Raw genomic sequence first — 15,333 nt, 5'->3', positions numbered from 1 at the left:
GAAACAATATAAATGTGATAAATAAGTCTCGGGTATGACAAATCTGACTTAACTTCCGTTGAATCCGGAAAAGCACTAAATGTCTTTCGCTTTATATATTTTATATCTCTATTAACTCTCCCGATTTATTCAATCGCAATCGTATATAATATCAGCAGCATAATTATTTTTTCGTGTAATGAAAACAACAAGCCATTAACAGTTAAATTAATTGCACGTGGACAAATATTATGATGGAATAATCAGTAGAGGCATCCGATCTGGGCCGGAGTTTTTATACATTGTAGTCTCGATACATAATATAACTACAATAAAATAAACTAAAGCAAAAAAAAAGATTTTTTTTTGTTTCTAAAGAGAGCGAATATTATACCGCATTAAATTATATCGTCTGAATAAAACACGGGTGTCGGATCACATCGCATCTACCGTCCAATCTCCACGCGCGAGAACTCACTCGCGATTGCGTCACATCCGGCCCTGGCGCCGATTAAGCGAAAAGTGAGAAAGTCACTGGTATGTACAAAACACCATTACAATGTATGCATGTATGAATGTATAGTATACCTCTAAATAATATGTCATTAATAATAATGGTACGTATGTAGGTAGTCCTTTAATGTATTTTATATAAGTCTATACAATGTAGCCTCATATCAACGATCCGTATAAAGTTTCAACTCGTTACCAAACATTCTGATAAAATGTTAAAAAAATAATAAAAATAATAATAAAACCAAATCTAAGTCATAACATGTTTGCAGACGTCTAGGCTTTGTTACTTCTATCTTTACTTTTATTTTACTACTTACTATCAGCTAGATATACATTACTCAGTAGAACATTCGCTTATAGTCAGCCCTAAAAAATTTTTTTTATTTAATATTTAATATTAATTATTTTAACTAGCAACCTTGCAGTCACTGTGTGACTGCCGTGACTCGTGAACTATAGATAAATAAAATTTTCCGTTATTGAATAATGACTTTTGTTAAATTGTACTGTACTTTTTTAAATATTGACGTTTTTAAAGATATAAGCTCATCCTGATGTTACACTCATCAAGAGCTTTCATTTGAGTACCCACATGCATTTTTGATATATTTTTCATATATACATATATATAATATATATTTTAAAGATATAAGCTCATCCCGATGTTACATTCATCAAGAGCTTTCATTTGAGTACCCACATGCATTTTTGATATATTTTTCATATATACATATATATATAATATATATAAATATATGAAAAATTGATGTGGGTACTCAAATGAAAGGTCTCGGTGATTGTAACATCGGGATGTGCTTATATCTTTAAAAATGTCAATAGTTCACAAGTTATAATGACTTTTGTTAAATTGCACTGTACATTTTTAAATATTTACATTTTTAAAGATATAAGCTCATCCCGATGTTACACTCATCAATAGCTTTCATTTGAGTACCCACATGCATTTTTGATATATTTTTCATATATACATATATATAATATATATAAATATATGAAAAATTGATGTGGGTACTCAAATGAAAGGTCTCGGTGAGTGTAACATCGGGATGAGCTTATATCTTTAAAAATGTCAATAGTTCACAAGTTATAATGACTTTTGTTAAATTGCACTGTACTTTTTTAAATATTTACATTTTTTAAGATATAAGCTCATCCCGATGTTACACTCATCAATAGCTTTCATTTGAGTACCCACATGCATTTTTAATATATTTTTCATATATACATATATATAATATATATAAATATATGAAAAATTGATGTGGGTACTGAAATGAAAGGTCTTGATGAGTGTAACATCGGGATGAGCTTATATTTTTAAAAATGTCCATAGTTCACGAGATACGGGGTCATTTCTTAATTATGTATCTAGAGATAAAGCATTTTCGAATGTAGCCTAATAATAAATACTTATTATCATAAATTGACCATTGGTGAGAATGATATGAAACTTTGAAAAGGCACAACTCCAGGTCAAGACTTTTCCAACGATACTAAATTTAACCATAAAAACCTATTTTATATAATAATATAGATTATTCAATAAAAAAATTGTAGTGAGGTCAGAAGACAATTTCGTATTTTTTTATTTAAAAATAAATTAGAAAACATTTTTAAAAAATTCCATCCATTTTTTAAATTGTTTGTTTTTAATCGGTAATTTTGTGTGGACGAATTCTATTAACAATTTTTAGCGGACAAAATTTTTGTTAACATTTAAAGCTTTAAAACTAATTGAAAAATTTATTTTTACAATTTTTTATTAAATAGAAATAATTAAAAAAAAAATTTCAAAATTTTAATGATAATTTCTCAATATTTTATGCAAAAGAAATAAAAAATTTGAGAAATGTGTGTTAATTTTAATATCATGAAACAGTAAAATAACTTAGTATTTTTTTGAAAAATTATTAATTGTCTATCTCATTACTGTAAATGATATTATAAACTTTTTTAATTTTATTTGAATTTAAAAATAATCATTCAAGTAATGAATATTTAATTTTCATAAATTTCCGAATTTTACATCAGAAAAATTAAATTCAGTAAATTTTTTAATAAATTAAAAAATAAAAAGTTTTACATAATTGAAAAAAATACTTTGTACTGTTATTAAGAGGTTATTTATTTTTTGTAAAAAATTAGGACTTGTAAAAAAAGGAGTAATAATAATTTTAAAAAAAATCTATAAATTAAAATAATTAAACGCGGTAAATGACAAAAAAATTAATTCCCCAAGTAAAGCAGTCAGAAATGACATCCATGGATTCTATATTGTCTCCAGAGCAGCAGAATACAAAAAAAAAACGATTATCCGTTAATAATTGAGCGCGGATAGCAAACAGATCAAGTACTTGCAGCGAGACAAATGGAATGAATCCCCAGTGTGTCAGAGTCTATACACCACGTATTTCTCTCTTCTAAGTACAGCATTATATATATCCTCTACTATATTCGGTCATTTGTCATTCATCCGCGGTATTGTCATCTCAGATTTTACCAAGTCGTACGATGTCAATATCAACCATACGAAATGAGAAAGATGCGTTTTTATTTTATTCTTCAGATTCTAGATCTTCATCTCCAATTATAAACTCTTTTTAGTATAAATAAATTTTTAAAAAACTGCATTATTAGAAAAATTTATCAATATTTAATTTAATAAGCTTTATAAATTTTTAATAAATTATTTTTCAACATGAAATAAATTAACAAATATATTTATCGATGATTAAAAAGTCATTTATTAGAAAGCATTTATTCACTGCTAATAAATATTTGTTAACTGTTAATAAGTATACTTTCATTTTAAAAAATATTTAATTATATTTAATAAAAAAATTAAATTTTTCTAAAATAAAAAAAATTAAATTTTTTTTTTAAATAAAAAAATTTATTAACAGTTAAAAAATATTTAATAATAATTAATTATTTTTAAATAAATATTTATTAATTAATAATAAATAATTATTTTAAAAAATTTTGTGATTAAGTATCAATTAAAAATTATTTATTATTTTATTAATTTATTAACAGTTAACAAATATTTATCAATAAGTAATTAATTTTAAATAAATATTTATTATTAATAATAAATAATTATTTAAAAAAATTTTGTGATTAAATATTAATTAAAAACTATTTATTATTTTATTGATTTATTAATTCATTTTTACCAATTATTTATTAAATATTAAGAGCAAAAAAAAATTATTTATTTATTTTTACTGAATAAAAAAATTATTTCCAAGCAAATAAATTTATTAATAGTTAATAAATTTTTGAATCAGTGTATTATATTATATTCTACGGCGAATTAAACCGAAGGAAAATAATGCCAGATTATCCAACGAATATCAATATCAGTACTGAGTCTACTTAGATCTTTCGAAGCTATAAAAATAAAAATAAAAATAAAAATAAAAATAATGAAAGAGTAACAAGTAGAAAGAAGAAATAATAAAAAAAAACTGATGAAATATTTAGGGAATATAATTTGAAGATGATTGTGCAATATGAATGGAAAGATTTGTTAGCGGTGTGCCGTGTGGTGTGTGGTGCGCGGTGTAAGAGCTAGGTATCATTGGATAGAGTAGAGTAGAGGTTTGGTATCGATGTGCAGGCTACCAGTTGAAGCTGAAGCTGACGGGGTGCCGGGTACGGGCAAAGCTGCTGAGCCAGCACTCTCCCTCTTTCCTCTTTCCTCCTCCCTCCTCCTCCTCCTCCTCCTCCTCCTCCTTCCTCTTTCCTCTGCAGACTCCCCGTCGCATACCTCCCAGCTCATAGACTACTGAGTCTATAGGAGAGCACCGCCTCAGCTTACACTCAGTGTTCACTATCGTATCATTCTTCTCACACATTATATATTATTTATTTTATATTTCATATGATACACACATGTATAAATATAAATATGAATATGAATATATAATCTAAGAAATTGTACGCTTTGATATTTGTTACGGTTTTGTTTATGTTTTTTAAGGTAATTTTATTTTATTTTTGGGAAATTTTTGGTTTTATTCATTTATAATTGAGCGACGCTTTGATTTTTCTTAACAACAATCTTAATTCATTCATTATTTAGGAATTAAATTCATTTATTTATAAAATTAATATAAAAAAAATCATTTAAGTTTTTAATTTTATGAAATGTCTGTATTTATCATCACTGTTATTTATCTATATTATTAAGAGAATGAAAAAAATTTTATGGTAAGTGTATTTATATGATAAAATGGGTTTTTATGGTTTAATTTGGTATCATTAGAAAGGTCTTGACCTGGAGTTGTGTCTTTTTAAGGTTTCATATCATTTTCACCAATAGTTAATTTATTATGATGTCTTTAGGCTGCATTCGAAAATTCTATATTTCTAGATACATAATTAAGAAATTACCTTGTATCTCGTGAACTCTTGACATTTTTAAAGATATAAGCTCATCTCGATGTTACACTCATCAAGACCTTTCATTTAAGTACCCACATCAATTTTTCATATATTTTATATATTTATATATATCACAAATACCATATATATAAAATAAATAAAAATGCCATGTAGGTACTCAGATGTAAGGTCTCGATGAGTGTAACATCAGGATGAGCTTATATCTTAAAATATATCAACAATTAAGAAATGACCTTGTATCTTGTCAACTATTGACATTTTCAAAGATATAAGCTCACCCCGACGTTACACTCTTTAAGACCTTTCATTTAAGTACCCACATCAATTTTTAATATATTTATAAATATTATACATATGTATAATGTATACATTAATAATATATCAAAAATGCATGTGGGTACTCAATTAAAAGCTTTTGATGAGTGTAACATCAGGATGAGCTTATATCTTTAAAAATATCAACAATTAATAAATGACCTTGTATCTTGTCAACTATTGACATTTTTAAAGATATAAGCTCATTCCGATGTTACACTTCTCAAGACCTTTCATTTAAGTACCCACATCAATTTTTCATATATTTACATATATTTTATATATATATATATATATATATATTTTCTCACCTCCGGGCGGAAAGCGTCAATTTTCCTCCCGCTGCGGTAAACGAAAATGCCGCTTTCCGCCTCCGTCGAAGAGAAAAATAGTATACACACCACGGGCAGTAAATAAGAAAGCCTCAGATCACATGTTTATTGACCTCGACTTTGCCTCGGACAACAATTACATGTGATCTGAGACATTTCTTATTTTACTGCCTTAGATGTGTAATATACTAATATATATATATATATATATATGAAAAATATATAAAAATGCATGTGGGTACTCAAATGAAAGCTCTTGATGAGTGTAACATCAGGATGAGCTTATATCTTTAAAAACATCAATAGTTAAAAAAGTACAATGTAATTTAACAAAAGTCATTATTTAATAAAGCGAAATTTTATTTATTTATATATAAGTTCTTATAGATATAAGACTATACTTCACAAGTCTCGGCAGCCACATAGTGACTGCAAGGTCGCTAGTTTAATATTTAAAATAATTATAATTCATCATTTTTCATTCTACCTACTGGATAAATTTTATTTTTAAGAAATATTTTCTTCATTGAAAAATTAATTTTTTTTTAATCGTGGGATAATTTGTAAGATAAAGTTTATTATTAACCATATAATAAGGTTTCATACTTAAAAATTATCCAAATTAGCAAAATTATCGAATATTTATTAATTTTACTATCATTAAACCGTAAATTTTTGAAAAATTATTAATTGACTATCTAATTACTGTAATGATATTCTATAATTTCTTTTACAAATTTCACACTATAAAAAATGTCAAAATTAATTTTTTTATAGATCTTATTTATTATTATTCCAAAAGTTTTCAATCTTTCTTATTAAAAAAAAAATTCATAAATTACAAGTCAAACTCTTGTGTAATTAATTTTATTAAAATCGAGCTTTATTCTTTTCTAACAATCATAATTCTTTCAAACACTAGTAAAAAAAATTGACGATTCTATTTATTCAAATAATAAAAATTTCGTCTACTCAAAACTTTTTCTTTTGTACAAAAAAATATTTTTTTTTGTCCCAAATTATTCAATTTTTAAATTTTATTTCATCATTAATTAAACTTTAAAAAAAAAAAATTACTCCAATTAAACTTATAAATTTCCCTTCCAAAAGTAACACCAAAGCCCCTGGAAAAAAATCCCCGACAAGACAATTAACAATTTAAAAAGGATTATTTTAAGATAATGTAAATTTTGTCGGCATAATAAAAACCTGGGGTAGAATGATGAAAAATGTGAATAATCTCGGTATAAATTAATAGACACCTCAGAAAGTAGTCTTGGGTACATTAAAGCAGGGTATGCATTGATACTCACAATCTAAGACTCGGGTTCTCGCTTCACCCCTTGCCGAGCTGCTAGATATAATACGAGGCCTTGAGTGACAGAGTTTAAAGTGCTCGCGCTTCCAGTTCCAGTTCCAGTTCCAGCAGAGGGAGCAGCGCCAATGAGAAGCGATAACACTATCAGCCAATCCTCCGCCTGGGAAGGTCTGACTATCCGGGGCTCCACCTACTAGTGACGTCATGGCCGACCAAGACTCTCGTCGAGGCTGCGTCTGACCAGGTCCCCATTCGGTTGGCGTATCTTCTGTGTCGTGGGCCGCGCACCGGTGCCGAATTTCCATTCCTCAGGTTCGTGCTAGCTCGCCAGCTTCCAACAACCCTCCCACTGCATTCTCACACTCACACTCACACTCACATTACATACCTACCTACATACTCATACTTGTAATAACCGGGTGCTTAAATCCACCCTCTTCTCTTCTCTTCTCTTCTCTACCTTGTACCTTCTCTTCGCTACCTTGGTCTTCTCCGTCCTCGGCTCTACTACTTAAGTAAAACCCGCACTCTTTTCACCCATCAGATTTACAACATATATAAGCTACCAGTGTTGATAAATATGTTGTTGTACGGTGGGACGTATGTACGAATGGGAAAATACCCGCTCGAGGAGGTGCGAATCCACTCTTAGTGACCGCCAGCTAATCGGACAGATCTCTGAGGATCCGCCGTGTCTGACTGACCTTTTTTTACACTACGCGTCTTTACGATTTTTGTGATTTTTATATTATGTCACAGTTTATTTATTCACTAATTTGGTTTATTAATTGTTTTTTTAAACAGTGAATGTGCAATGGATTTTAAAGGGTGCGATTTTTAATTTTTGTGATTTATTTTGAATGTGAAAATAATTTTTTTTTAAAGAAAATTACTATAAATATTTTTTTTTAATAAAAATTTAAACTGTGAAAAATTAGAGAAAATTTTTTTTTTAATAAAAATATTATCAATATTATTGGTTTTTATTTTGAAAAAAAAATTGACTATTTTTTAATTATTTGAACTGTGGAAAATAATTTTTTTTAAGAAAATTACTATAAATATTTTTTTTAACAAAAACTTGAACTGTGAAAAATTAAAAAAATTTTTTTTTTGTAATACAAATATTATTAATATTATTGGTATTTATTTTTTAAAAAAAATTTGACTATTTTTAAACTATTTGTAAGAAAAATATTATTGTTTGTTTAAAAAAAAAAAAAGTTGTTAGTATAAATTTAAAATATTAAAATTAAAAATTAATTTTTCTTTTAAATAATTTTTTAATTAAAAAAATTAAAGACTTATTACTAAAATTATTTTATGAAAATTAGTTCCTGGTTTAACTTATAAAATTTTAGTGCAATAATAATAATAACTTGCAATTAGTGAAGTGCAATATTAAAAAAAAAAAAAAAATAAAAGTTAAGTGATAAAAATAATCAAGACGTCTCGCAGAAAAATAACAAACTCTTCAGCCGCGGAAGAAAGTGACGGCCGCGGTGGCGAACTAGGGTTAATCGAAAGGGAGAAAAAAGGTCACTCGAGGCCGGTTCCTTATGTCCCTACTGCAGCCTCCGCGGTAGAGACAACGGCCGCGGAACAAGTTACTCTCGAGGTCGACGAGGTCAAGATGGAAGCAGAGGACCACTTAGCAAGGGAATACGTCCAGGAATTTGTCCTCGATCATCTCGATCCCGCCGACGTTAAGCACGAGGTGATCTCAGCTTACCAACAATCGCTTCTTCTTCTTCTTATCATTTATTTTGTTTTTAGTTCATTTGTTTATTTGTTTATTGTCTTTGCTAATGCTTATGCTTATACTTGTCCCCTCCGTACCTTGGGACTAACACTTTTTAATTTAATTGTAAATTTTAAGCAATTGTCAATTATACAGAGTCGCAAAAATTACATTTTTTCAATTGGAAAATTTTTGATTGATTTGAAATTATATTTTTAATTAGAAAGTATTTTTGTTGGAGTTCATAAGAATTTTAATTATTTGAAAAAGTTCGATAATTTTTTAAATGAAGATTTTATTATTTATTAAAGTTACTAAAATCATTAATTAAAACTAGCAACCTTGCAGTCACTATGTGACTACCGTGACTTGTGAATTGTAAATAAAATTTTGCTTTATTAAATAATGATTTTTATTAAATTGCTCTGTATTTTCTTAAATATTGACGTTTTTAAAGATATAAGATCATTCCGATGTTACACTCATTAAGAGCTTTCATTTGATTACCCACATGCATTTTTATATATTTTTCATATATACATATATGTAAATATATATAAATATATGAAAAATTGATGTGGGTACTCAAATGAAAGGTCTCGAAGAATATAACATCGGAGTGAGTTTATATCTTTAAAAATGTCAATAGTTCACAAGATACAAGGTCATTTCTTAATTATTTACATTTGTACTTTTTTAAATATTTACATTTCTAAAGATATAAGCTCATCCTGATGTTACACTCATCAAAAGCTTTTATTTGAGTACCCACATCAATTTTTATATATTTTTCATATACACATATATATATATAACTAACTTATCTAACTAAGATATCTAACTTATCTCAGGCAGCGCCGATCTATCGCATCTCTGGTGCAGTGAATCGTTTTTGTCAATTAGAAGCTTCACTCGATCCGTTTGATTGTCCTCATGGATATATAACAGCATTACTTGGCAAATTAGTAATTAAGTGGAGTTGATGATGTGCAATTGTGTATTGGTAATAAGGAGTATTGTTATTTTATAAGGAGTATTGCTATTCTGTTTTATACTTTGTTTTTTTTTTTTTTTTGTTTTGTTTTTTCTTTCTTTCTTTCTTTTTGATTATTATTGTGAATGAATTGCAATAGCTAACTTATCGCTAGAGCATTCACTTAGTATTTTAGTATTTCAAAGTTTATATGTGAAATCACTATGCTAGTTATAAGTCATCTTGTCATACATCAAAAACTATCTTTGTATACTAACTACTGTACTATTAACCCTGTTAATGGCCTAGGCTGTTGGGTTTGTTTATTAAATAAATAAATATATATATATATATATATATATATGAAAAATTGATGTGGGTACTCAAATGAAAGATCTCGATAAGTGTAACGTCGGGGTGAGCTTATATCTTTAAAAATGTCAATAGTTCACAAGATACAGGGTAATTTCTTAATTATGTATCTAGAGATAGAGCATTTTCGAGTGCAGCCTAAATACTTATCATAATAAATTGACTATCGGTGAGAATATTATAAAACCTTGAAAAGACACAAATTCAAATCAAGACGTTTGCAATGACACTAAATTTCACTAAAAAAACCGATTTTATCATATGAATATCCTGGACACATAATTTTTCTTATTCTCTTAATAGTATAGATTTAATTTTCGTTAAAAACAATAAATATTGTCAATTTAAAATTAAATTTTTTAAAAAAGACACTTAACTTTTTAATTAAAGGTTTTATTATTGATTAAATTTAATAAAATCATAAATTAAAAATTAATTGTCGATAAAATTTAAACAATTAATAAACTAAAAGTTTATTTATCACTTAAATAATTTTTTATCATAAATAAAATAATCATAATAAAATTGTCGATAAAAATCAATTAAATTATCAATTTAATGTCTAATTAATTGTTAATAAAATTTATTTGCGGCAAAGTATTGAAAAAAAAAGAAATATTTTTTTTTTTTAAATAAAAACTTTTAAAAACTTGAATTTTATTAATTTATAAAAAAAATTATCGTCTTAAATTGAAAATTAATTCATTTTTAATAAAAAAAGTTTGCAACTCTGTGGCTTGAACAAACCAATTGTTTTTTTTTAAATAAAATTAATAAACTTTAAAATAAAAACAATTTTTTTTATAATTTTACTACTGTAGGTACGACTTAGCTCGCCGGCGATGATGGTGAACGGTAGCATCGCGGGCCAGATCGCGGGTCTCGCGTTGGCACCACTAACTCCCCCAGCTCACGAGCTGGAGCAACCGCATCCGCTGTACGGACAGCCGCATATTCAAGTTCAACACGGGGTTCTGGTGAAAGCTCCGCCAGGAGCAGCAACGCATCTTACAACTCTCTCTCACCCTGGAACTCCGCCGGATACTCCTCCAGTTTCGGCTTCTCCTCCCCTGCAGCACCACCACCGCGGAAATGATCGCGATCTGAGGAACGAAAAAACGGGGTTCCTTTTGAACCTCCAACAGCAGCAACATCAAATGCCTCAGGATGCTGAGATGCATCAGATGAACGGCGGGATGGGATGGCTTACTCAGTCCCTCAGGCAAGAGCCTCTAGATTTGAGGCCTCACTGTCCCCAAGAACAAACTCCTGAACCTCCTCCTGAGAGCTGGTCTTCCAGTCATCATCATTTTCAGGAGCTTCAGCATCTTCCCAGGCATATCAGGCATGCAGGTATAATTTTTAATTTTATGTTAAAAATTAAAATTAGAATTTAGCATTAAAAATTGAAAATTAGAATTTTATATTAACAATTAAAATTAGAATTTTACACTTAAAATTAACATTAGAATTTCATATTAAAAATTAAAATTAGAATTTTATATAAAAAATTAAAATTAGAATTTATACTAAAAATTAAAATTAGAATTTTATATGAAAAATTCAAATTAGAATTTTGCATTAAAAATTAAAATTAGAATTTTATATTAAAAATTAAAAATATAATTTTATATTTAAAATTAAAATTAGAATTTTATATTAAAAATTATTATTTTATATTAATAATTCAAATTATAAATTTTTTCTTTTAATAAAACAAAAGATCAAAAAAATTACTTAATATTTTAAAAAGTTTAAATTGATAATTAAAATTTTTCTTAATGCTTGTAATTTTTTTCCTTTACTCAAAATTAAAAAAAAAATTCTATGATATTTATAAAGATTGTTCCAAAAATATATTTTTAATTTTTATTTTTGTTTAAAAAATTAGCTCAAAAGAATTTTTGGCGTCGCTTAAGATATTTTAAGCTTTCAATTTAAATTATTTAAAATTTTGACTTTTTTTATAAATTTTATAAACTAAAAACGTTTATATAACTCTGAAAAAATTATTAAAAAATATTTATTCGGTGTCCTGAAAAGGAAAAAAAAAATTTATAGCGGCTCTAAAAATTCTAGAAATTAAAATTTTTGGAATATAATTTTCAATCTAAAAAATACTAGAATGAAAAAAAAAGAATTAAGAGTAGAATAAATTCAATTTTTTAGATTTTTAAAATTTCTTTAGAATCTTGTCTGATAAAATTTCTTATCAACCGACTTTTGGAGATGTCTTCTTAATTTAAGTAGGATAAGTTAACATATTTTCATTGGATACTCCAAAAAAATAGTTTGTTTTTTTATTTTGCCACTTTAAAGATTATTGATATTAAAAAATTATTTCTAATCAGTAAAAATAAATTTAAAATTAATAATTTTTTAAATTTACTCGAGTAAAAATTTATTCCTTAAAAAAAATCAGTGTAATTTTCTTAAAAAAAAAAAAATGTATTAAAAATAAAAAACTATGTAAGAAAATAATTTCTAAACAAATCAATTTATCAGAAAATAAATAAATCTTAATTTTTCCAATTTTAACTATTAATTTCCAGCTCCATATATCACAATGTCAGACTGCTACGGCCCAGGATCAGGAGGAGGAAACGGAATTTTGCCTCCAAGCAACGGAATCCTAAACGGAATGGACGACAGCATGCACACAATGTCAATGCAGCCTGGAAGGCCTTTAAGTGTCTGTTCTGCAAATTCTTGCGGACCTGGCGGGCCGAGTCCAGTACACCGTTCCAGCGGGCACTACCTGAACTGCAACAGCAGCAGCTCCCAGGACGACCTGATGAACGACGAAGTCCTGATGTCCTTGTCCGTCCGCGAGCTCAATAAGCGACTTCACGGCTGCCCTCGGGAGGAGGTGAGTAAGGTCTCTCATTTTTAATTATTTATTTATTTCGCAGCTTCATAAAAATTTTTCTTTCTCTCAATAATAATAATTTATTATAATAAATGATAAATTATTATTATAAATAAATTATAGAATAAATTATAATTTATTATAATAATAATAAATGATTATTATTGTAAAAAAATTGTCAATTTACAAAAAAAAATTAACGCTTCCCCGATAAAAAATTTGGAATTTAAAAATAATAAAAATTATCTCGGGTATTTAAAGATCGTGCGATTGAAGCAGAAGCGACGGACCCTTAAAAACCGCGGATACGCGCAGAACTGCCGAAGCAAGCGACTTCAGCAGCGTCACGACCTGGAGACCACTAACGGGAACCTCAAGATAGAACTTCAGGAGATAAAGATTAAAAACGCCCAATTGACGCAAGAACGCGACATGTACAAGCAGAGGTACGAAATTCTCCGCGCGAGGTGCAACCAAAACCACGGGAGCCATCAGAACCATCAGAACAGCCAATCACAGACCAACGGACAGATTAACCAGCAGCACCAGCACCAGGGACCAGGACACCACCATCAGCCGGGGCCCGCCAGCCCCGAAGTTTATCTGTGACATCGGAGACGCGGCGGGGCTGCCTGGACTTAATTTTTAGGGTAATTGATTTATATTAATATTAATTATTAATTTTATAGATAAGTTTATAAAGTGATGGGGTAGAACCTTGCGGATTAAGTGCAATCGATATATTTTTTTTTTACATTTCATTATATACATATTAATATGTTGTAAGGTTTTAGCGATAGGAAAATTTAATTGGTGCGTTATGTATTTAATGTGGTTATTTTTATGCTTAGGTTTTTTATTTGTAATGGAATTATTGTAATTATTATTGTGAATGGAGGGTAGAACGGCAAATGGTTTTTTCGAAAATTTGGTTCTTTTGGAAATTTCGACTATTAAGTTTGAGTTTTAAGGATAAAGAGCCATCAAGGAAAAAAGAAAAATTGAGAAATTATATTATAAATCGTAATAAGTCGGCTGTTCGATTTTAAAACACAGTAACTGACAATTTTAAGATTTTTTAAAATTTTTCTTATTAAAAAAAAAGTTTACGCGCCAAATTAATAAAATATTTGATTTATGAATAGAAAATAGTTAAATATACATATTTTTAAGAAAAAATACTTGAAATTAAGGTCTCAAAGTTATAAAAAATGCAGCAATACTTAAAAAAATCAGGTATAAAAATTTTGCAGTTACTGTGTTTTAAAATTGGGTAGCCAAAGTGCCCGTCGTATTAAAAATAAGATAAATTACAGTTCGAAATAACATTTTTCTAAATTCAAACTTTGAATGTTAACCCTTAACGGCCATACGGAGTGACTAGTTACCCTACACAGAAAAAAAATTTTCTTAAATCAAGTACATAATTTTGAAGAACTTAATATTCTTGATTTAAGGAAATTTTACTTGATTGAAGAATTTTTTGTCTTAATTCAAGACAATTACCCTCTTCAAAATCACATTCTTGGTTCAAAAATTTTTCTCTTAAATCAAGTTAATTTTTTTTTTCAATGTAGGCTTAAAAAAAGTGGAATTAGAGGTCTTACACCATTCAAATAAATACAATCGGCATTTTTCCAGAATTTTGACTTATATGAACAGTTTTTAGACGGTTTTTCAGCGTTAATGAGTTACCCCATATGGCCGTTATGTAGCTTGGGTGAGGTGTAGCCGTTAAGGATTAATTTTCAGAGCTTTCAATATAAATATTACATTCTACAATGTAATTCTTATAAAATCTGTAATAATTACAATTTAAAACTGTAATTTTTCTAGTTTTTATCACGGAGCGTTACGTTACATTATATAATGTAATTTTTCTATTTTTCTTTTCTCCGTGAACAAGGAAAAAAAAAAAACAAGAAATATTGAACCAAGAATGTGATTTTTAAGAATTTATTTTGATTCAGGAAAATTATTTCAGTGAAAAATTCTTTTTGATTTTAGTAAATTTTCAAATTCAAGAATTTTTAATTAATTTTTTTTATTAGTGTAGGAGAATAAAAATTGGAAAATTACAGTTTTAAAATTGAGTTTTTAAAATCTCTAAAAATATTTTTTGAATGCAAAATTTTAAGAATTAGTTTTGAAAATTTTTTAATGTTTATTTAAGATTGTGTGAAAATTTATTTTTTTTTATCGAAATTCGTTTTTTCTTTTTGAAATACCTAACTTAAAATTTTTCTTATAAACTGTAATTTTTTCAAGTATTATTTTTCCGTGGAAAAGTTTAAAATAGTCGTGAAATTAACAAAAGTAACTCAAAAGACAAGAATATGTTTTTCGAATATTTTGAAAGAAAAATTTATCAAACGACAAACACAGCAAAGTTCAAAGAAGTAACTTTGAGTAAAAATTTTCCAAGCTTTGTGAAGATTGTTCATCCGAGCTAAGAATAAATTCTTATCAAATCAGTGTTCTGAAAAT

General features: G+C 27.5%; 1 protein-coding gene across 4 annotated transcripts; it reads left to right on the top strand.

Moving 5' to 3' along the window:
- The first annotated feature begins 4,379 nt into the window (after positions 1-4,379).
- Positions 4,380-13,915, top strand: LOC123259186 (transcription factor MafB). 4 transcript variants are annotated; one of them, XM_044719515.1, is made up of 4 exons: positions 4,380-4,501; positions 10,799-11,330; positions 12,530-12,855; positions 13,108-13,915. In XM_044719515.1, exons 1-4 carry the CDS (start codon positions 4,490-4,492, stop codon positions 13,453-13,455), a joined length of 1,218 nt encoding a protein of 405 aa, XP_044575450.1. In that variant the 5' UTR covers positions 4,380-4,489; the 3' UTR covers positions 13,456-13,915. The 4 variants fall into 4 exon arrangements, with proteins under 4 accessions (XP_044575450.1, XP_044575451.1, XP_044575448.1 ...); XM_044719516.1 differs by lacking the exon at positions 4,380-4,501 and adding an exon at positions 7,187-7,203 and having other exon boundaries at positions 13,108-13,848; XM_044719513.1 differs by lacking the exon at positions 4,380-4,501 and adding an exon at positions 8,256-8,608 and having other exon boundaries at positions 13,108-13,914.
- Positions 13,916-15,333: the final 1,418 nt, after the last annotated feature.

The sequence above is a fragment of the Cotesia glomerata genome, linkage group LG2, assembly GCF_020080835.1.
Source record: "Cotesia glomerata isolate CgM1 linkage group LG2, MPM_Cglom_v2.3, whole genome shotgun sequence".
In the NCBI taxonomy this organism is placed as follows: domain Eukaryota; kingdom Metazoa; phylum Arthropoda; class Insecta; order Hymenoptera; family Braconidae; genus Cotesia; species Cotesia glomerata.
The sequence above is the reverse complement of the archived record's forward strand: the minus strand, read 5'-3'. Positions and strand labels throughout refer to the sequence as shown.

Coding starts and splice junctions, on each gene's coding strand:
- LOC123259186 (XM_044719513.1), top strand. CDS start 8,525: ATGGAAGCAGAGGACCACTTAGCAAGGGAATACGTCCAGGAATTTGTC. Junction 8,609..10,798: donor CCGCCGACGTTAAGCACGAG/GTGATCTCAGCT, acceptor TTACTACTGTAG/GTACGACTTAGCTCGCCGGC. Junction 12,856..13,107: donor CTCGGGAGGAGGTGAGTAAG/GTCTCTCATTTT, acceptor GGGTATTTAAAG/ATCGTGCGATTGAAGCAGAA.